We start from the raw sequence: 21,294 nt of genomic DNA, 5'->3' as shown, positions 1-21,294 counted from the left end.
AAATCCAGACAGATAAATGTGTCCATTTCTGCACGCAGGCGCTGTGTGTGTGTGTGTAAGTGAATGAGCGCGCACACACACACACACACACACACACTCGCCTTTACAGCCCCCCTCCTCTCAGGTTCTCAAACAAACACACACACTTTATGCCTTACACAGACACACACACACACACACACACCACACACACACACACACACAAACAAACACACACGGACACTCAAACTCTGCAAGCACTAAGACCCAGCAGGGGAGACGATACATGATCGTAATCTTAGTGCTTGCAGAGTTGTGTGTGTGTGTGTGTGTGTGTGTGTGTGTGTGTTTACCCAGCAGGGGAGACGATTACCTACAATTCTGCAGCGCAAGAGAAAGAAAAACCGTTGGCCCAGTTGTGATGACGTGACGATCGGTGTCAAAACAAGAAGCACATGCATGATGCATGGTACTCGTAAACCAAGACGATGCTCGTTTTTTAAGTCAAAATTTATAAAAAATCTTTGCTTGTCTTGCTGAACACTAGTAAACCATGTTACTCGTACTCCGAGGTTCCACTGTACTAACTTTTTCACACTACTGTATCTTTATGTATCCATGTACGTATGTATTGCTATGCCCGAAGAAACACTGAAAACACAAAACATCATTTTCTATACATTCTTTTTTTTAACAATGTTGTCAATGTTTATTTTAGGTTGTGTTTTAGACCACAGTTTATGCAGTAAATATAAAACCTAAACAGAACTAACAGAACTAATGACACTGATCAGACAAGAGATAAAAATTTTAAGTTGAAGTAGAGCGTTGCACATCTGAATATATAATATCTTGAGGTTGTTTTTTCTTTGTTCTTCCTCTTTTGGTTCTCCTTTCACTGAAATTTAAGGCAGCGTAATTCAACTCCATATTGTCACAGTCCTGTAGAAATGGGTATGAAATTATCAGAATGTAGAGTTCCTTTTAAGACAGTCCTTATATAAGTTTGTTATATATTTACCTGATTGAGGGTCTTGTCTACCATAAAACCTTGTTTGGGCCTCACTATAGAAAAGAGAATGTAATTTAAAAAAACAAAAACAAATTATTCACAGTGCACCTTTATAGTTGAACATATTTTTTTTAATCAACAATCACGTTTTACTTTTTACTTCTGATGTCTAGCAAGTGTTAATCAATTTCCTTTAACAATCTTTTCGACAGTAGTGCAGCTAAAAGTTCCCTTTCAAAAGCTACACTCGATGCTGTGTAAAAACGCTTTGGGAACATATTTTTGTTCTACTGGTTGGGAAGCATGTGTGTATCAAATACGCCAAATTTTGGCTATATATAACCTCGGTCAGAGGACGTCATCTGATGAAGTGCACCTGCAGGTAATAAATAGGAGTGAAACCGGAAACATCCTTAGATTTTTTTGTCTTTAGGACTGCATTGTGTTCGCACGTGTGTGTGTGCAAGCGAGTTTAAAAGTATTATCTCACCAATATGGAGAAGTTTGTTAGGAGATCCGTACCTCCGCATGATAGATCTCTTTCGGAGCGTGATTTCCACACCTTTGTTTCGAGTGCTTTGCATGCAGCTTGCATTCTCTAAAGAGAAATCGTGAGCTGCGGCGCATTCCTGGGGTTAAACAGTGCAATCTGGCAGACGCGCATGAGACGGAATTCTCCCTTTCTCTCGCTTCCATGGGTATGGAGGAGTTACTGCAGGTAACTAATGCATGCGATCGAGCGATTGCATATCGTCTGGCCGCAGAAGCGGGATTTCCCCAAGCACTTAAAAATTTAGACGACAGGTTTCTGTCAGGTGGTCGGGGGAAAAGCCCGTTTTATGGCTGTGACAGTTTCTGCGGAGAGGCACCTATGGCTAAATCTCATGGGCAACAAGGATAAGGATTGCGCGTTCCTCCTTCATGCCCCCATCTCGCCTTCTGGCTTGTTTGGTGACGCCGTAAACTAGTGGCGTCGCCACTAAGTTTCGGAAGGTGAAATTATTTGAACAAGTCATCAGGAAATTTCTTCCATGCCGTGCTCAAGAGTCGGGACTGTCGGCCTTAAAGAAGTCTGACCTACGCACTGTCTTCTCCACGAAAAAGTTCTCCCCCAGGGAGTGGCGTGTAAAATTTCTTTCAAGAATGACGTGTTCTTCCTGGCACCCCCAGGAGGTCGGTGTTTATGCTCCGCCACCACTGGTGTTTCAGGCAACACCGGTCTCCAATGAAAGGTTAGTTCTTCGGTCATTACCTGCCATGTTTCAGGATGCCGAACATCTAACCGAGCTGCCAAAACTTGTGCCCCTTTCGGCAAAACTGGCAGCGTGGAAGCTAATGCCAGTTATATTTCCTGGGGTACTAAGCACTGTAGAGAGAGGCTACAGGATTCAGTTCGCACATTTCCCTCCGCATTACAACGGCGTGGTCTCCACTACCGTGAAACCGGAAAGGGCGCACCTGCTGATTCTAGAATTATAGACATAGAATATGTTCCCCTACCAGACAGAGAGTCAGGCCACTATAGTCGGTATTTCTTGGTTCGAAAAGAAAAACGGGGGGTTGCGTCCAATTTTAGATCTTCGCGGGCTGAACCAAAACAAAGACAGGTTCAAAATGTTGACTGTCTAAATGATTGTTTCTCAAATACAATCAAAACATTGTTTTGTGTGTATGGGGGGTTGTCGAGAAACTTTACCAGTATTGGGTCTTTCCAGTCAAATCCATTTTTAACACCCTGAAGGAAATCAAGCTAGGCCAGAAGGTAACTGTTCATCACTTTCACAATTTTTAAGTCTCATGGGAGCTGCGTCAACGGTGATACCTTTGGGCCTTCTGCACATGAGATCGTTTCTGTTTTTTTCTAAAAGCCAGGGGATTTTACTCAAGGGCCAATCTTCGGAGGCAAATAGGGGTTACGCGCCAGGGGCTTCGTGCCTTTTCTATGTGGTTTAGACCCCGGTTTCTGACTTTGGGTCCCACTCTATCTGCATTTTGTCTTTACGAGACGTTAACGACAGACGCTTTCCTCACGAGCTGGGGTGGGGTCTTAGATGGCTGTCCAGCCCAGGAAATTGCCCCGAAATTATGGCACTGATCCAGTGTATATTTAAGTAGAAATTATCTACTATCATAATAGCCTATAGCAAATAAAAACCTAAATGATAGTCCAATAGATCCAATGATAGTTGGATGATGCCAAGATGGCATCAGTGAGGTCGGCTGCAATCACGACTGCTCCGACCACCTTTTCTTTGTTTTTGTTTTTTAAGTTTGTTTTTAGCGTTTTAAAACCAGTCAAATGACCACCATTGAGTACATTAGATATGATAGAGACACCCTTGTTTCTATTGGTTTACAATGTACTCACAATTCAACGTTTTTAATTCCGGATCTGAGCTGGCCGAGTGAGATCCTGAGGGAGAACAAAGGACGCGACGCGAAGCAGCGGCCCCGAGGGAAATGAGCCAGCGCCAGGAACAGGCTGAGAGCCTGTGCACACCGCACACCACTGCCTAGCATTCTGCTCGCCAACGTCCAGTCACTGGAGAACAAACTCGAAGACCTCAAGGCCAGGGTAAAGTTCCAGAGAGACATTCGGGACTGCAATCTCCTCTGCTTCACCGAGACTTTGCTAAACCCAGCGGTGCCAGACCATGCCATCCAGCTGGCCGAGTTTTTTTTGGTTCACTGCATGGACAGGACGCGGGACTCAGGGAAGTCAAGGGGAGGCGGCGTGTGTTTAATGGTGAACAACAGCTGATGCAACAGCGCGAGCGGTGTTCCTCTTACACGCTCCTGCACACCAAATATGGAACTACTGTCCATCATGCGTCGTCCTTTTTATCTACCTCGGGAGTTTACATCGATCATAATCAGCGCCGTTTATATTCCAGCACAAGCAGACATGGACACTCACACAGCACCAAATACAACAACGCTGCGCTTATTGTGGCGGGGGACTTTAACAGTGCCAACCTCAAATGCGCAGGACCGAACTTTCATCAACAAATCACCTGCCCCAACAGGGGTGAAAGGACACTGGACCACTGTTACACTACAGTCAAGGACGGCTACAAGGCACAATCTCATCCAGCGTTTGGTAAATCCGGCCACGCCGCCATCTTCCTCATGCCAAAATACAAACAAAGGCTGAAACAGGAAGTTCTGGTTTAGAGGGAGGTCGCGCGCTGGACGGACCAATCGGTGGTCGCGTTACAGGACTCACTTGATGACGCAGACTGGGACATGTTCCAAAACAGCTCTAAAGACGTCAGTGTGTTTACAGAAGTGGTTGTGGGATTTATTGGGAAACTAGGAGATGATACTGTAGAGAAAAAGACTTTTTTCAGAACTTTTCCCAACCAGAAGCCGTGGGTGGGTAAAAACCATCCACGACACTCTAAGATCTCGCCCCGCTGCCTACAACACGGGACTTGTGTCGGGGGACATGGAACCATACAAGGCTGCGTCATATAACGTCCGGAAGGCGGTGAAAGAGGCGAAGCAGCACTACAGGAGAAAACTAGAGTCACAGCTCCAACAGAGTGACTCTAGGAGCCCGTGGCAGGGACTAAGGACAATAACGGATTATAAAACACCAACATATGGTATAACTAATGCAGACACGACTCTGGCAGACGAGCTGAACACTTTCTATGCTCGCTTCGAGGCTGCAGCTAAGGACGCTGGCGATGCTAATGCTAGCGGTGCTAACGGCTGCAGACAGTAAGACACTGCCAGCACCGGAAGCGCGTTCATCATCACCGAGCATGACGTGAGGGGAGCCTTCAGGAAAGTGAACACCAGAAAAGCAGCAGGACCAGACGGCATCTCAGGCCGTATCCTTAAAGCCCAGCTAGCACCTGTGTTCACTGAGATATTCAACCTCTCTCTATCTCAGTCGGTGATCCCCACATGCTTCAAAGAGTCCATCATTGTTCCTGTCCCAAAAAACCTCAACCTCCTTCTCTTAATGACTATCGCCCTGTAGCCCTATCCTCAGTAGTAATGAAGTGCTTTGAACGCATCACCATTTATTCACTACCGGACACACTTGACCCACTACAGTTTTGCATACCGCCCAAACCGTTTTACTGATGATGCCATCTCTCACCTCCTCCACACATCACTCACTCACCTGGACATTAGGAAAGGGAATTATGTTAAAATGCTCTGCATCGACTACAGCTCTGCATTTAAGACCACAATTCCCTCCACACTCACCTCCAAGCTGGAGCACCTGGGCTCATCTATGTGTCAGTGGATCTTTAACTTCCTAACTGGCAGACCACAGGCAGTAAGGATGGGCGGACATGTCTCAGCCTTCCTCACTCTCAGCACTGGAGCCCCCCAGGGTTGTGGTCTGAGCCCCCTGCTGTACTCTCTGTACCCCTATGACTGCGTGGAGACTACCAACTCCACCACCATCATCAATTTTGATGAGAACGCTGTCGTGGTGGTCCTGATCACGAACAACGATGAGTCGGCCTACCTAGAGGAGATTGGAAATCTGGAGAAATGGTGCCAGAGGAACAATCTCCTCCTGAACGTCAGCAATACAAAGGAGCTGCTAGTGGAGTTTTGTACAAAGCAGGAGAGGAATTACCAGACCCCAGTCATTAACAGGAGCCCAGTGGAGAGTGTGGACAGCTTTCGATACCTCTGTGTTTACATCACGCAGGACAGTCATGCTCCTGTCACATCAACACCGCGGTAAAAAAGGCCCGACAGTGTCTCTACCACCTAAGACACTTGAGAGACTTTAGACTGCCCTCCAAGATGCTCAGGAATTTCTACTCCTGCACCATAGAGAGCATCCTGACAGGAAACATTGCTACCTGGTTTGAAAACAGCACCATGCAGGACAGACGAGCTCTACAGAGGGTGGTGAGATCAGCTGAGCGCACCATCCGTACTCTGATCTGCACTCGATCTATAGCAAGCGGTGCTGGATCAAGGCCAGAAAGATAGTGAAGGACCTCAGTTATCCCAACAATGGACTGTTCTCTCTGTTGCGGTCTGGGAAGCGATTCCGCTCCCTGAAGGTCAACACAGAGAGACTGAGGAGAAGCTTCTTCCCGCAGGCGATAAGGTCTTTCAACCACAACACAACACAGGACTAATACCGTCTTTTTGTAACATCCGTGGCATTCATGGCCACTTTAGACACATTCATGCACACTGCACTATATATTTATATTTTTCATCTATGGACCACTGCACGAATCCCTTTAAATAAGACACTTTACAAAGTCACTTATTATTCATATTTGCACACCACAGCCATTTAAAAAATCGAAATTTCTGTTTTTGACAAAACTCTATTTCTATCTTCTTTTCTATATTTCCATATTTGCTATATTGATATTTTGCTTTTTTATATAAATAGTATAGTACAGTATATTTTACTTTTACTTTGTACAGGACATTGCAATAGTTAATCTTATTTTTCTAAAGTATTTCTTTTATTACAGTATATTTTACTTTGTACAGCATAGTTTACTAGTTAATTTTATTTTTTAACGTATTTCTTTAATTCATATTATTTCTTATGTATAAGCTTTTACTATTTTTTTAAGGTCATTGGCAGTCGTATAAGCATTTCACTGCATATCGTACTGTGCATGACTGTGTATGTGACAAATAAAATTGGAATTTTAATTTAATCTTAATGCAGACTTACCCCTGTTTTTGTCTTTGCGGGTTACAAAAAATATGAATGCAAAGATCACGATGATACACACTCCCAAAGCTAGAGCGAGGCAGATCACTACAGGATCCACAGAGCTCTCTTTCACACAGAAAAAATAAGAAAATCACAATATGAATGTCGCTAAAAGAAATAAAACAAGAACAACACTGTGATAATCCTAATAGTGTTAATACCTTTTACAACTGCAAATTAATTCGATAAATCATCACACATTGTGCACTATTTTTTAATTCAACTGAAAATAAATTGAAAATGTTGTAAATGGTTTTAGATGTAGAAATCTTGACATTTAGATGCGTACTGGGAATAAAATTTTTTCACTCTTACATAAGTTACATACGTAGTTCCATTCTGGTCTTTGAAAATAAGAAAGAATATTAAATTAACATGTAGGTTTTAAAATGAAATAAAATAAAATTTCAATTATACTTTATTGTTGCAGAATGAATTACATGTCCTGATACAATATATCAGCCAAATTATTAATACATACTTTAGTTTATTGAAAAAATAAAATAGATAAGTTAATTTTACCCAGTTGTACTTGTGTCCCATTTCCCAAAATGATCTTCCCACATGCGGCCACAGCGCAGTAATAAGTCCCAGTATCCTTGAGGCTGAGGATGTTCTTGGAGAAGTTGTACACACAGGTGTGTGTAGAAGAGCCGCTCTCACACTGATGGCTGCTGTTGTGATGAGTGTAAATGATTTGAGGATGGGATTGTGGTGGAGCAGCTCTGAACCAGAGCACTTGGAGTTCTGCTGCTTTGCTCTCAGAGAGAACCGAGCACTGCAGAGTCACTGACGCTCCTGCAGGAACCGAGTCCAACACACTGCTCTGGAACACGGAGACTTTAACATCGCTGTCATCTGGTCAGTGTAATATAGACAGTAGAAAAGCTTTTGTTACCTTTGTATCCCACACCATTATAATGCATGGGAAATACTGTATGTACTTAACACAATAAAACATCTGATTTGTAAAAAAAATTAAAATAGTTTAGCTATTTAACTGAAATCCTCACCTGTCACTGCTAAAAATGTTCCATTTCCAAACTTTGTAAAAAACTGTCTAAATCCACAGTAATACATGGCTTCATCTGATGGCTCCACATTAGAGATTTTTAAATGGCAGCTCGATTTTTCTTTCTCGATGCTGAATCTTGGTGACTTGAACTCATCTTCGTAATTTGATTCCTGTTGAACTGTGACCATTACACGAGGCCTGTGACCTACTTTTTGCTTGTACCAAAACATGGCATTGGTGTGGTCCTCTCCTAGTCGAAAGCATTCCAGAGTCACATTCTCACCAACAGCTGCAGTGATCAACGGGTTTGGTTGATTTACATTAATTACCTTTATAGAATCCGCTGTTTGAAATAAACGCAGAAAACATAAACAAACGTAACCTAAATTTACTCCACTTATAAAACATATAGATTTACTTTTGGGATAATAATGACATGTTGTATTACTTTAAACTTCCTGATACCAATTTTGACAAATTTCCCAGCAGTGTTTAAATACTGTTCCAGCAGTAAATAATGAGCTAATAAATGTGTAGTTCAGTATACAATACTATAAGACCGTAGATGAACTTTTCAAACAGTACATTTTTCATCCTGCACGATAATCCTTATTACAGCAATATACAGAACAGTATATACAATAAAAAAAATATATATATAAATCAATTCACACTTACCAACTTCATCACAAAGCATTGCTATAATCCACAACAGTGTGAGCACCTTCAGTCTGAGGAGTGTGTGCAGCATGCCTCCTCTTACTACACTGTCAGATGGTCAAACTGGCCACATCTCACTTTGTGCACAAGGGTTATGACGTGAAACCACAGGATTTTCCACATACGATCTAGACTAGAAAGATAACATCAGTAGATAACTCACTGTGGCCCCTCATTTCACTTAACTAAACCTTGCTAAAAAAAAACCCTGAACCTCCTATTATAAAAAGTAATATTATGAATAAAAAAAGAAAATGAGGTGCACATCCTTTTTTTGTGTTTCTTCACCTGCTGAATAAACTAACGTTTTATGTCAAACTAGCTGAAGGACATGTCATTACAGATAAAGGGTTTGTAGAAATAGTTAAAAGGTTAAAGCTAAAGATAATCTGATATACCAATAATAAAAATAATCAGCTTTAATGTAATTAATAATATTGTTATTTTAGGTTGAATCCCTGTCTGCCTGTCTTTCTGTATGGCCAAACGCCTAACTTATTAATACAAAGAAATAAAATCTTAAAGGTCTTACACCCTGTTGCACTTCTTTTGTCATCAGCCAAATACACTCCCTATTTTAAGTAGATTATAAAATCTGCCGCATAAATGTTCATAACTTTTACATAATATTTTTATTTTAGTGCATACAAATGTGTTGTCAGTTCGGGTGTTTTACACGCCTTCACTTTAAACTGCTGTGGATATGTTTGCCCTGACAACCCGTGTTAATCTCAAAGAAACTTTTCACATTACTGCTTTTTATTAGTGCCACAGTTTCACAACGTATAAGAAAAACTGATTTTAAACTTCACCCAATAAGAATGTACATACTTTGATCTGTCCATTCACCTTTGAAGATTCAGTTTTCATAGTGTACTTTTTTTTTCTTCACACATTTGTTTTTGTTTCATTAGAATTTGAGCATTTTGTACATGCATTACGATTGTTTCTGTGTGTTCCACATACTTTGTGTATGTACGGCAAACCATTACGTTGATTGGAAAAAGATGCATATAGCCACGCCCACCTTCAGGGAAAAAGTGCTATATTTGTCTACAAGTGCTGGCTGCTGTGACATAATCTGACACAAAACTGCTCATACCGTCTCTTTTACTCAACGCGTTAATTTTATTCAAATGCAAAGTGAACTTCAGACAAATACAGAAAGACTGGCAAAGTTTTATTAAATTCTTCATTTTTAATAGCGTTTTTTGTTATATAGTTTAACAATAACAACAGCAACAACAACAAACCTGATTATTGCACATCCTCTTTATATTGTATTTGTATTCAGGTTCATCGACCGGTGAAATAAATAACACAGATTTTTTTTTTGTTAAAATACTGTAGCACCTATCGAGCGGTGGGTTATACAGTAGTAAGTTTCATAAATTTTGAAACAAGGATACATTTTTGTTTGCATTTGGCTTCTGTACTCCACCACATTGACTTTCAGCTTTATTGCATGGGATTTGACTAAACCATCCAGGAATTACAGCAATTTTCACACAAACCACCTCACTCTTTGGGGCCTCATAAATAATGAAACCAACTAACATAATAAACATAAAATTTGCCTTTAATACCTGGATGAATATTATTGAAAGCATAGTCTGTTGGGTTGAGATCAGGAGACTGACTCAACAGCGAAGAATATCCAATTTCTTTGATGTACGAAACTCCTGGATAACGTTCGCTTTATGTTTTGGGTCATTATGTAGCTGCAATAGGAAGAAGCATCCTTTCAGTTTTGCAGCATTTGGCTGAATTTTGCCAGACAGTGTAGCCCTAAACAATTCAGAATTCATCTTTCTACTTTTGTCATCAATATCTTTTGATGGGTTTATTTTCTTTTTCCAGCCTAATGATAGCCACCTTCACTTGCATAGACACCTCTTTGGACCTCATGTTAAGAATTTAAGTAAATAACTACCAAATGCAAATGTTATACTCAGAACCACCTCCAGACATTTTATCTGCTTGATTAGTCCTTGGGTAATGAAAGAACAGGCCACACCTGGACATGCAACTGCTTGTCAGCCATTTGTTCCATTATTTATGAACCCAAATGTGTGTGTATAAAAATGCCTGTAATTTGTAAATGGTCAATGCCACACGTTTGTCAAACCCCTTAAATTAAAGCTAAATGTCTTGCCTTACATCTTTGGTGTTTCATTTCTAATTCAATGTGGTAGTGTAATGTGGTGTTTCATTTCTAATTCAATCTGGTAGAGACCAAATGCCAACTTGTTCCGAAATGTAAAAACCTATCTGTATAATGCAGCAAGTCAACAGTCAGTTCTTAAAGGTGATGTGATCTAAAGCAGGAAAAATAGGCAATTTTGAGGGTCTGAATAAATTTAACAAGGGTAACTTTGCTATGGCTAGATGACTAGGTCAGATAATCTCAAAACAGCAGGTCATGTAGGAAGGACCTTCCAAAATTCATTCAAGAAATGGACATCCAGTGCACATGGGGAGTACAGGCTAGCCCATCTGGTCTGATCTCACAGAGGTGCTACTGTAACACGAATAGCTGAAAAGTGATGCTGACTACAATGCGGTTTATAAGCAAACAGTTTCCTCACATCACACTGTGTTTGGGGCTGAGTAGCCACAGACCTGTTATGGTGACTGATGGGGCAGTGTGACACTCTGGGCAATGTTCTGCTGAAAAATCTTGGGTCTCGGCATTCATGTGGATGTTGCTTTGACACTTCGCTCTGTCTAAACATTGTTTACCTAAACAACTAATGGCAGTGACCTATTATGGCAGTAAACTAATGGCATGTGCCCTGGCACACTGCAAAACCTGTTCAGAAATACTTTAAGAAACATAATATAAAGTATAAGATGATTTCCAGGATCTCAATCTCATTAAACACCTGTACGTTGCGCCAGACAAAGAAATACAATGCACTGAAGCCGCACCTTGCAATTTATAGAACTTGAAGGATCTGCTGCTAGGTTCTTCAATTTACAGGATGAAAGATTATTCACTATTCATTTAATACAGTTGACAATTTTGCCAGGAGTCAGCACATTCACCAAGGTCAGACCATGCAATGCACAAAGAAATACAAAAAGAAGCAACAGCTACATCTCAGACCCTTCAGCCTCACCGAGAATGTCCATGTCTGTCCATCTATCTGTCTGTCCATTTATTTTGTAAACCACAATATTTAAGAAGCAAATCTGTTTGACAGCTAAAGCTTGGTTAAAATGCAGACTGCAAAGTTAGTAAGTATGTATGTATGTATATATATATGTATGTATGTATGTATGCATGTGTCTGTCCGTCCGTCCGTAATAAATAATGGCACAGTGAGAAATTATACATGTTGTTTGTCTAAGGTCGTATTTGCCCAATACACTGAGATTTTTTTTTTTTTTTTAACACAAAAACACATAGGCATACATATACATCCTTATACATTAGGAATACTAATTCTTCACACTACTGTATCTTTATTTATCCATGTATGTATTGCTATGCCCGAAGAAACACTAAAAACACAAAACACAAATGCTGGAGCAGTTTTTTATACATTCTTTTTTTTAACAATGTTGTAAATTTTTACCTTATGTTGTGTTTTAATTCCTTTAAGACCACAGTAGACAGTGGTGTAAAAAACTATTTGCCCCCTTCTCGAAACCATTAACTATTAGTCAAAGATAACATAATTGAACACAAAATGCAGTTTTTAAATGAAGGTTTACGTTATTAAGGAAGAAAAAAAAACTCCAAATCTACATGGCCTTGTGTGAAAAAGTGATTGCCCCCCTTGTTAAAAAATAACTTAATTGTGGTTTATCACACCTGAGTTCAATTTCTGTAGTCACCCCCAGGCCTGATTACTGCCACACCTGTTTCAATCAAGACATCACTTAAATAGGAGCTACCTGACACAGAGAAGTAGACCAAAAGCTAGACATCATGCCAAGATCCAAAGAAATTCAGGAACAAATGAGAACAAAAGTAATTGAGATCTATCAGTCTGGTAAAGGTTATAAAGCCATTTCTAAAGCTTTGGGACTCCAGCGAACCATAGTGAGAGCCATTATCCACAAATGGCAAAAACATGGAACAGTGGTGAACCTTCCCAGGAGTGGCCGGCCGACCAAAATTACCCCAAGAGCGCAGAGACAACTCATCCGAGAGGCCACAAAAGACCGCAGGACAACATCTAAAGAACTGCAGGCCTCACTTGCCTCAATTAAGGTCAGTGTTCACGACTCCACCATAAGAAAGAGACTGGGCAAAAACGGCCTGCATGGCAGATTTCTAAGGCGCAAACCACTTTTAAGCAAAAAGAACATTAAGGCTTGTCTCAATTTTGCTAAAAAACATCTCAATGATTGCCAAGACTTTTGGGAAAATACCTTGTGGACCGACGAGACAAATGTTTAACTTTTTGGAAGGTGCATGTCCTGTTACATTTGGCGTAAAAGTAACACAGCATTTCAGAAAAAGTACATCATACCAACAGTAAAATATGGGGGTGGTAGTGTGATGGTCTGGGGTTGTTTTGCTGCTTCAGGACCTGGAAGGCTTGCTGTGATAGATGGAACCATGAATTCTACTGTCTACCAAAAAATCTTGAAGGAGAATGTCCGGCCATCTGTTCGTCAACTCAAGCTGAAGCGATCTTGGGTGCTGCAGCAGAACAATGACCCAAAACACACCAGCAAATCCACCTCTGAATGGCTAAAGAAAAACAAAATGAAGACTTTGGAGTGGCCTAGTCAAAGTCCTGACCTGAATCCTATTGTGACGTTGTGGCATGACCTTAAAAAGGCGGTTTATGCTAGAAAACCCTCAAATAAAGCTGAATTACAACAATTCTGCAAAGATGAGTGGGCCAAAATTCCTCCAGAGCGCTGTAAAAGACTCGTTGCAAGTTATTGCAAACGCTTGATTGCAGTTATTGCTGCTAAGGGTGGCCCAACCAGTTATTAGGTTCAGGGGGCAATTACTTTTTCACACAGGGCCATGTAGGTTTGGATTTTTTTTCTCCCTAAATAATAAAAACCATTATTTAAAAACTGCATTTTGTGTTTACTTGTGTTATCTTTGACTAATAGTTAAATGTGTTTGATGATCAGAAACATTTTTTGTGACAAACATGCAAAAGAATAAGAAATCAGAAAGGGGGCAAATAGTTTTTCACACCACTGTATGCAGTAAATATGAAACCTCCTAACAGAATTTATGACACTGATCAGGCAGTAGATACAATTTTAAGTTGAAGTACGGCGTTGCACATCTGAATATATAACATCTTGAGGTTGTTGTTTCTTTGTTCTTCCTCTTTTGGTTCTCCTTTCACTGAAATTTAAGGCAGCGTAATTCAACTCCATATTGTCACAGTCCTGTAGAAATGGGTATAAAATTATTAAAATGTAGAGTTTCTATTTTTTGTAGAGTAAATATTTTAAGACAGTCCTTATATAAGTATGTTATATATTTACCTGATTGAGGGTCTCGTCTACCATAGAACCTGGTTTGTGCTTCACTATAGAAAAGAGAATGTAATAATAATAATTAAAAAAAAAATCACAGTGCACCTCTATAGTTAAACATATATTTTTTTATCAACAATCACATTTTATGTCTAGCAAGTATTAATTAACACTCTTTTCGACAGTAGTTCAGCCAAAAGTTTCACACATTCATGTCAGTGTGTTTGTTCCAATGGATAATTGTTTCATGGTATCAATGTTTTATGCAATGATATGTAACTGTTAACAAATAAAAATACGATCATTGTTTATGTCTGTACATAATAAATGAAAAATCTATTCATTGCAAAAACATTTAATTTATGTATATTTATGCAATTTTTGGGAAATAATTGACTTTAAGGTTCTAACCATAAAACCATAGAAAATCAAAATATCTAAAAAGTTCAGTTTAGAATATAAAAAAAAAAGAGCTGAATATGGTGTACTGTTTATAATTACCATTTTTGTAGATACAGTCATCTAATAAACCATAATCCAGTGTATATTTAAGTGGAAATAATCTACTATCATAATAGCCTATAGCAATTTATAACCTAAATTATATTCTTAATGCAGACTTACCCCTGATTTTGTCTTTTCGGGTTACAAAAAATATGAATGCAAAGATCACGATGACACACACTCCCAAAGCTAGAGCGACGCAGATCACTACAGGATCCACAGAGCTCTCTTTCACACAGAAAAAATAGGAAAATCACAATATCAATGTTGTTACAATAAATAAAACAAGAACAACACTGTGATAATCCTAATAGTGTTGGAACCTTTTACAACTGCAAATTAATTCGATAAATCATCACACATTGTGCACTATTTTTCAATTCAACTGCAAGTAAATTAAAAATGTTGTAAATGGTTTTAGATGTAGAAATCTTGACATTTAGATGCGTACTGGGAATAACATTTTTTTCACTCTTACATAAGTTACATACGTAGTTACATTCTGGTCTTTGAAAATAAGTAAGAATATTAAATTAACATAAAATAAAATTTCAATTATAATTATACTCCATTGTTGCATAACTTATTAAATGTCCTGATACAATATATCAGTCAAATTATTAATACATACTTTACTTTATTAAAAAAAAAAAAAATAGATCAGTTAATTTTACCCAGTTGTACTCGTGTCCCATTTCCAAAAATGATCTTCCCACACGCGGCCACAGCGCAGTAGTAAGTCCCAGTATCATTGAGGCTGAGGATGTTCTTGGAGAAGTTGTACACACAGGTGTGTGTAGAAGAGCCGCTCTCACACTGATGGCTGCTGTTGTGATGAGTGTAAATGATTTGAGGATGGGATTGTGGTGGAGCAGCTCTGAACCAGAGCACTTGGAGTTCTGCTGCTCTGCTCTCAGAGAGAACCGAGCACTGGAGAGTCACTGATGCTCCTGCAGGAACCGAGTCCAACCCGCCGCTCTGTGATACTGACACTTTTACATCTTTATCACCTGTTCAGTGTAATATAGACAGTGGAAGAGCTTTTGTTTTCTTTGTATCCCACACCATTATGGAATAAACTGTATACACTTTAAAACACAATAAACCATCTCATTTTTATAATAAAAAAAAAAAATAGTTTAGCTATTTAACTGAAATCCTCACCTGTCACTGCTAAAAATGTTCCATTTCCAAACTTTGTAAAAAACTGTCTAAATCCACAGTAATACATGGCTTCATCTGATGGCTCCACATTAGAGATTTTTAAATGGCAGCTCGATTTTTCTTTCTCGATGCTGAATCTTGGTGACTTGAACTCATCTTCGTAATTTGATTCCTGTTGAACCGTGACCATTACACGAGGCCTGTGACCTACTTTTTGCTTGTACCAAAACATGGCATCGGTGTTGTCCTCTCCTAGTCGAAAGCATTCCAAAATCACATTTTCACCAACAGCTGCAGTGATCACCGGGTTTGGTTGATTTACATCAATTACCTTTATAGAATCTGCTGTTTGAAATAAACGCAGAAAACATAAACAAACGTAACCTAAATTTACTCCACTTATAAAACATATAGATTTACTTTTGGGATAATAATGACATGTTGTATTACTTTAAAATCCCTAATACCAATTTTGACAAATTTCCCAGCAGTGTTTAAATACTGTTCCAGCAGTAAATAATGAGCTAATAAATGTGTAGTTCAGTATACAATACTATAAGACCGTAGATGAACTTTTCAGTTAACAGTTAATTTTTCATCCTGCACAATGATCCTTATTACATCAACATACAGAACAGTATATACAATAAAAAAACAATAAATCAATTCACACTTACCAAATTCATCAAAAAGCATTGCTATAATCCACATCAGTGTGAGCACCTTCAGTCTGAGGAGTGTGTGCAGCATGCCTCCTCTTACTACACTGTCAGATGGTCAAACTGGCCACATCTCACTTTGTGCACAAGGGTTATGATGTAAAACCACAGGATTTTCCACATACGATCTAGACTAGAAAGATAACATCAGTAGATAACTCACTGTGGCCCCTCATTTCACTTTTCTAAACTTGGCAAAAAAAAAATTAACTGAACCTTCTATTATAAAAAGTAATATTATGAATAAAAGAAGAAAATGAAGTGCACATCCTTTTTTGTGTTTCTTGACCTGCTGAATAAACTTAAGTTTTTTTATATCAAACTAGCTGAAGGACATTTCATTGACAGATAAAGGGTTTGTAGAAATAGTTGAAATGTTAAAGCTAAAAATAATCTGATATAACAATAATAAAAATAAACAGCTTTAATTTAATTAATGATATTGTTATTTCAGGTTGAAACCCTGTCTGCCCACTCTGTCTAACTTATTAATACAAAGAAATAAAATCTTAAAGGTCTTACACCTTGTTTACAATGAGCTGTACTTTTTTTGTCATCACCCAAATACACTCCCTATTTAAAGTAGATAATTAAATCTGCCGCATAAATGTTCATTACAACTTTTACATTTTTTTTTTATTTTAGTGCCTAAAAATGTGTTCTTAGAGATGTAGTTTCCTTACAAAAGCTACACTCGATGCTGCGTGAAAACGCTTTGGGAACATCTTTCTGTGTTGCCGGTTGTGAAACATGTGTGTATCAAAGACGCCAAATCTTGGCATATATAACTTGGTCAGGTGACGTCATCTGATGAAGCACACCTGCAGGTTATAAATAGGAGTTAACCGGAAACATTTCTCAGATCTTTTTGTCTTCAGGACCGTATCGTGTTTGCGTGTGATGTGTGCAAGCGAATTTAAAAGTATTAACTCACCGATATGGTGGAGTTTGTTAGGAGATCTGTACCTCTGCGTGATAGATCTCTTTTGGAGCGCAATCTCCACACCTTTGTTTTGAGTGCTTTGCACACGGCTTGCAGTCTTAAAGAGAACCGCGAGTTGTGGCGCATTCCTGGGGTCAAACAGTGCAATCTGGCAGACACGCACGAGACGGTATGAGAAAGTTTTCCATCCACTTCTCAAGCGCCCATCAGCGCTTCTTGTGAATAAATAGGAAAGACATACTCATCGCTTCCGGATGGTATGGAGGAGTTACTAATGCATGCAATTTATCGATCGCATATCGTATTTGGTCGCGGAAGCGGGATTTTTCCCGAAGCGCTCAACATTTAGATCCAGGCTGGTGCTCTACTGCACACCATGGCGGTTTTACAGGCTTACCAGGCTGACCTGCTGAAAGACTTGAGCACTGGCGGGGCTCTTCAATGGCGTTTCTGGAATTATGCCAAGCCACAGACCTGTCTCTTCGTGCAACAAAGCAGACGGCCTGTGCTATCGGCTGTTTTTATGGCTGCGATGGTGTTCCGCGGAGTTACCTGTGGCTAAATCTGACAAGAATCAAGAATAAGAATCGTGCGTTTCTCCTTGATCCCCCCATCTCGCCCTCCGGCCTGTTTGGCGATTACCTGGCCTACTTTGCCGTTAACGTTGCCACTAGGTTCGGGAGGCGAAATTATATGGACAAGCCTTCGGGAAATTCCGTCCCCGCCGTGCTCAAGAGTCGGGACTCTCGACCACCCAGTCCCGACCGGGTCTGACTCTCGCAAGGCATGAAGCGCAGAAAGAGAATGTTTTGAGCAGGCACCCCCTCGTAACTGGGGTGCGGCATGCCATGCTTCGCAATCTGCCTTAAACAAGTCGGACTTACATACTGTCTTCTTCACGAAGAAGTGGTCCTGAGGCTCATTCTCATAGGACCGTGGGGGTGGCTCCCCCCGGGTAGGGGCGCGTAGAATTCCTCTCAAGAATGAAGTGTTCTTCCTGGCACCCCCAGGAGGTTGGTGTTCTTGCTCCGCCACCACTAGTGTTACGGACTCACCAAGAACACCGGTCTCCAAAAAATGTTAGTTTTTCAGTCTTTTCCTGCCATGTTTCAGGATGCCGAACATCTAACACCCCCCCCCCCCCTCGTCTAACCGCTAAGACATTTGCCCCTTCCTTCCATTTGGTCTAGCTCAGACGTCTGACGTCTTAGACGTCTGGCTAATTCTGGCTCAGTCTTAGGAGCTAGCGCTTTGACATTAGGATGTCATCCTAGCTCATCTCCGTTCCTTAGGATTGAGGAACGCCATAAAAGCGTTCTCTTTCCTTCTCAGAACACAACATATTTGGGTGTCACGTAGGATTCGATCACAATGCGGGCACAGGTACAGGTGTCTCCTGCGCGTGTCGAATCCATATCCATATTATCCTTAAGGCAATTTACATTCCAGGGCACATGAAGTTGGGAGCCCTGGAACCTTCACACACTAGAAGAACTTATGCCCTCAAGGTGAGGGTATTTGAAAGTGGTGCATGGCGAAACATGTAGACCTAGTCCACTGCCAAATTGTTTAAGTGCTGGAGTTCTGCAAGAAAGGTTGTCCACAGGCTTATGCCCTAGTACCCTCAAAATGTACGTAGCCGCTATTTCGGCTTGTCATGTTCTGGCCGATGGGGTCTGGTTGACACCCCTTCCAAATCACGAGAGTCAGCACCTGTCTGGCTTCTGACCCTTAAGATGACTTTTCTTATAGTTACTTCTTTCAAGATAATTGGAGATCTGCAGGCTTCCTGTCCTGAGCAGTCAGAGCTATTCTCACCTGAACTATTTTCCCTCCACTTTTTACAGCTTCGGAGCAGGAAAGGTTTCACTTACTGTCTTCAGTACCCACTCTTCAGATTTACGTCCAGTGCACTAGCTAGTGGCAAAAGTCAGAGCAGCCTTTAATGCCAAACGCTGTCACGTCGGGTGAGAGATGCTATTGCCCTAGCCTACGAGGCATGTGGTCACACTTCGCCTCTAGGAACTAGGGCTCATTCGACCAGGGGGATTGCCTTATTTATTGCGCTGGCAAGAGGTGTTCCCCTGCAGCAAGTGTGTGATGCGGCAGGTTGGTCCTCTCCGCACACATTTGTGAAATTTCTATAGTTTGGTTCATGCTATTCCGGGCTCACAAGTCCTCGAGTCAGCCTCCCAGAGCTAGCTCTGAAACCTACTTGGTCTTTGTGTGCACACGCTACACAACCTTGGGGGTCCAGACACTTGCAGTGAGGTGGCGTTGGTATTCTCATTCCCATAGCGTTTTCACGCAGCATCGAGTGTAGCTTTTGAAAGGGAACGTCTCGGGTTACTTTGCTGTAACCCTGTTCCCAGAAAAAGCGACTGGATGTCCTTTCAGACAATATTGATCTGAGGAATGTTTTCGATTCACTATTTATAATCTGCAGGTGCGCTTCATCAGATGACGTCACCTGACCGAGGTTATATACGACAAGATTGGGCGTGTTTAAGACACACATGCTTCACAACCCGCAACACAGAAAAATGTTCCCATAGCATTTTCACGCAGCATCTCGGTCCTGCTTTTTCAGGGAACAGGGTTACAGGAAAGTAACTCGAGACGATATGTTTGCCCTGACAACCTGTGTTAATCTCAAAGTAACTCTTCATTATTGCTTTTTATTACCACCACAGTTTCACAACATATGAGAAAAACTGGTTTTAAACTTCACACAGAAAGAATAAACATACTTTGATCTGTCATTGAATCTTTGAAGATTAAGTTTTCACAGTGTACTTTTCTTTTTTTGGAGAAATGCTGTGTCACACATTTGTTTGTACTATATTAAAATTTGAGCACTTTGTATATGCATTACAGTCGTTTCTGTGTGTTCCACGTACTCTGTGTTTTTACAGTAAACTCTAACGTAGATTGGCTCTGTTGACTGATGCGTATAGCCCTGCCCACCTCAAAGGAAAAAGTGCTGTACTGTATTTGTCCAAAAGTGCTGGCTGCTGTGACATAATCTGACACAAATCTGCTCATAACGTCTCTTCTACTCAACGCATTGATTTTATTCATGGCTCAAAATGAACTTTAGACAAATACAGAGGAACTGGCAAAATTTTCTTAAATTCTTAATTTTTAATTGCATTTTTTGGTTATAAAGGACAACAATAACAACAGCAACAACAAACCTGATTATGGCACATCCTATTTATATTATATTTGTATTCATGTTCATAGACCAATGAAATAAATAACAGATTTTTTTTTTAAATGGCACCTATCGAATGGTGGGATATATACAGTAGTCAGTTCCATAAATTTTGGAACAAAGATAAGTTTTGTTTAGCATTTGGCTTCTGTACCCCACCACATTACATTGACTTTTAGCTTTATTGCATGAGATTTGACTAAACCATTCAGGAATTACAGTGATTTTCACCCACACCAACTCACTCTTTGGGGCCTTATAAATAATGAAACCAACTAACATAATAAACATAAAATGTGCCTTTAATACCTGGATGAAAATCATTGAAAGCATGGTCTGTTGGGTTGAAATCAGGTGACTGGTTTGACAGTAAAAAAAATATTCAATTTCTTTGATGTGCAAAACCCTTGGATAATAATCGCTTAATGTTTAGGTTTATTATGCAGCTGCAATAGGAAAGAGCATCCTTTCATTTTTGCAGAATTTGGTTGAATTTTGCCAGACAGTATAGCCCTATACAATTCAGAATTCATCCTTCTACTTTTACAATCAACAAACACCAGTGACATGGTTATAAATGGCAGCCAAACATACTTATGTCATAATACTGCCTCTATCATGATTGATAGTTTCAGCAGTAGAAAGAATTTGGCACAGCTTGATTAGTCCTGGGGTAATGAGAGAACAGGCCACACCTTGACATGCAACTGCTTGTCAGCCATTTGTTCAATTATTTATGAACCCAAATGTGTGTGTATGAAAATGCCTGTAATATGTGAATGGTTAATGCCACACGTTTGTCAAACCCCTTAAATTTAAGCTGAATGTCTTGC

General features: G+C 40.1%; 2 protein-coding genes across 2 annotated transcripts; both read right to left on the bottom strand.

Moving 5' to 3' along the window:
- Positions 1–720: 720 nt before the first annotated feature.
- LOC128532178 (uncharacterized) lies at positions 721–8,482 on the bottom strand. The gene is made up of 6 exons (XM_053506409.1): positions 8,410–8,482; positions 7,730–8,074; positions 7,239–7,574; positions 6,675–6,782; positions 1,001–1,044; positions 721–921 (listed from the first exon to the last, which is right to left on the bottom strand). Exons 1-6 carry the CDS (start codon positions 8,480–8,482, stop codon positions 790–792), a joined length of 1,038 nt encoding a protein of 345 aa, XP_053362384.1. The 3' UTR covers positions 721–789.
- A 5,210-nt stretch (positions 8,483–13,692) lies between these two features.
- On the bottom strand, positions 13,693–16,347 carry LOC128532288 (uncharacterized). The gene is made up of 6 exons (XM_053506537.1): positions 16,260–16,347; positions 15,583–15,927; positions 15,093–15,428; positions 14,539–14,646; positions 13,924–13,967; positions 13,693–13,824 (listed from the first exon to the last, which is right to left on the bottom strand). Exons 1-6 carry the CDS (start codon positions 16,330–16,332, stop codon positions 13,693–13,695), a joined length of 1,038 nt encoding a protein of 345 aa, XP_053362512.1. The 5' UTR covers positions 16,333–16,347.
- Between the last annotated feature and the right edge of the window lie 4,947 nt (positions 16,348–21,294).

The sequence above is a fragment of the Clarias gariepinus genome, chromosome 10, assembly GCF_024256425.1.
Source record: "Clarias gariepinus isolate MV-2021 ecotype Netherlands chromosome 10, CGAR_prim_01v2, whole genome shotgun sequence".
In the NCBI taxonomy this organism is placed as follows: domain Eukaryota; kingdom Metazoa; phylum Chordata; class Actinopteri; order Siluriformes; family Clariidae; genus Clarias; species Clarias gariepinus.
This window is presented reverse-complemented; position numbering and strand designations above follow the sequence as displayed.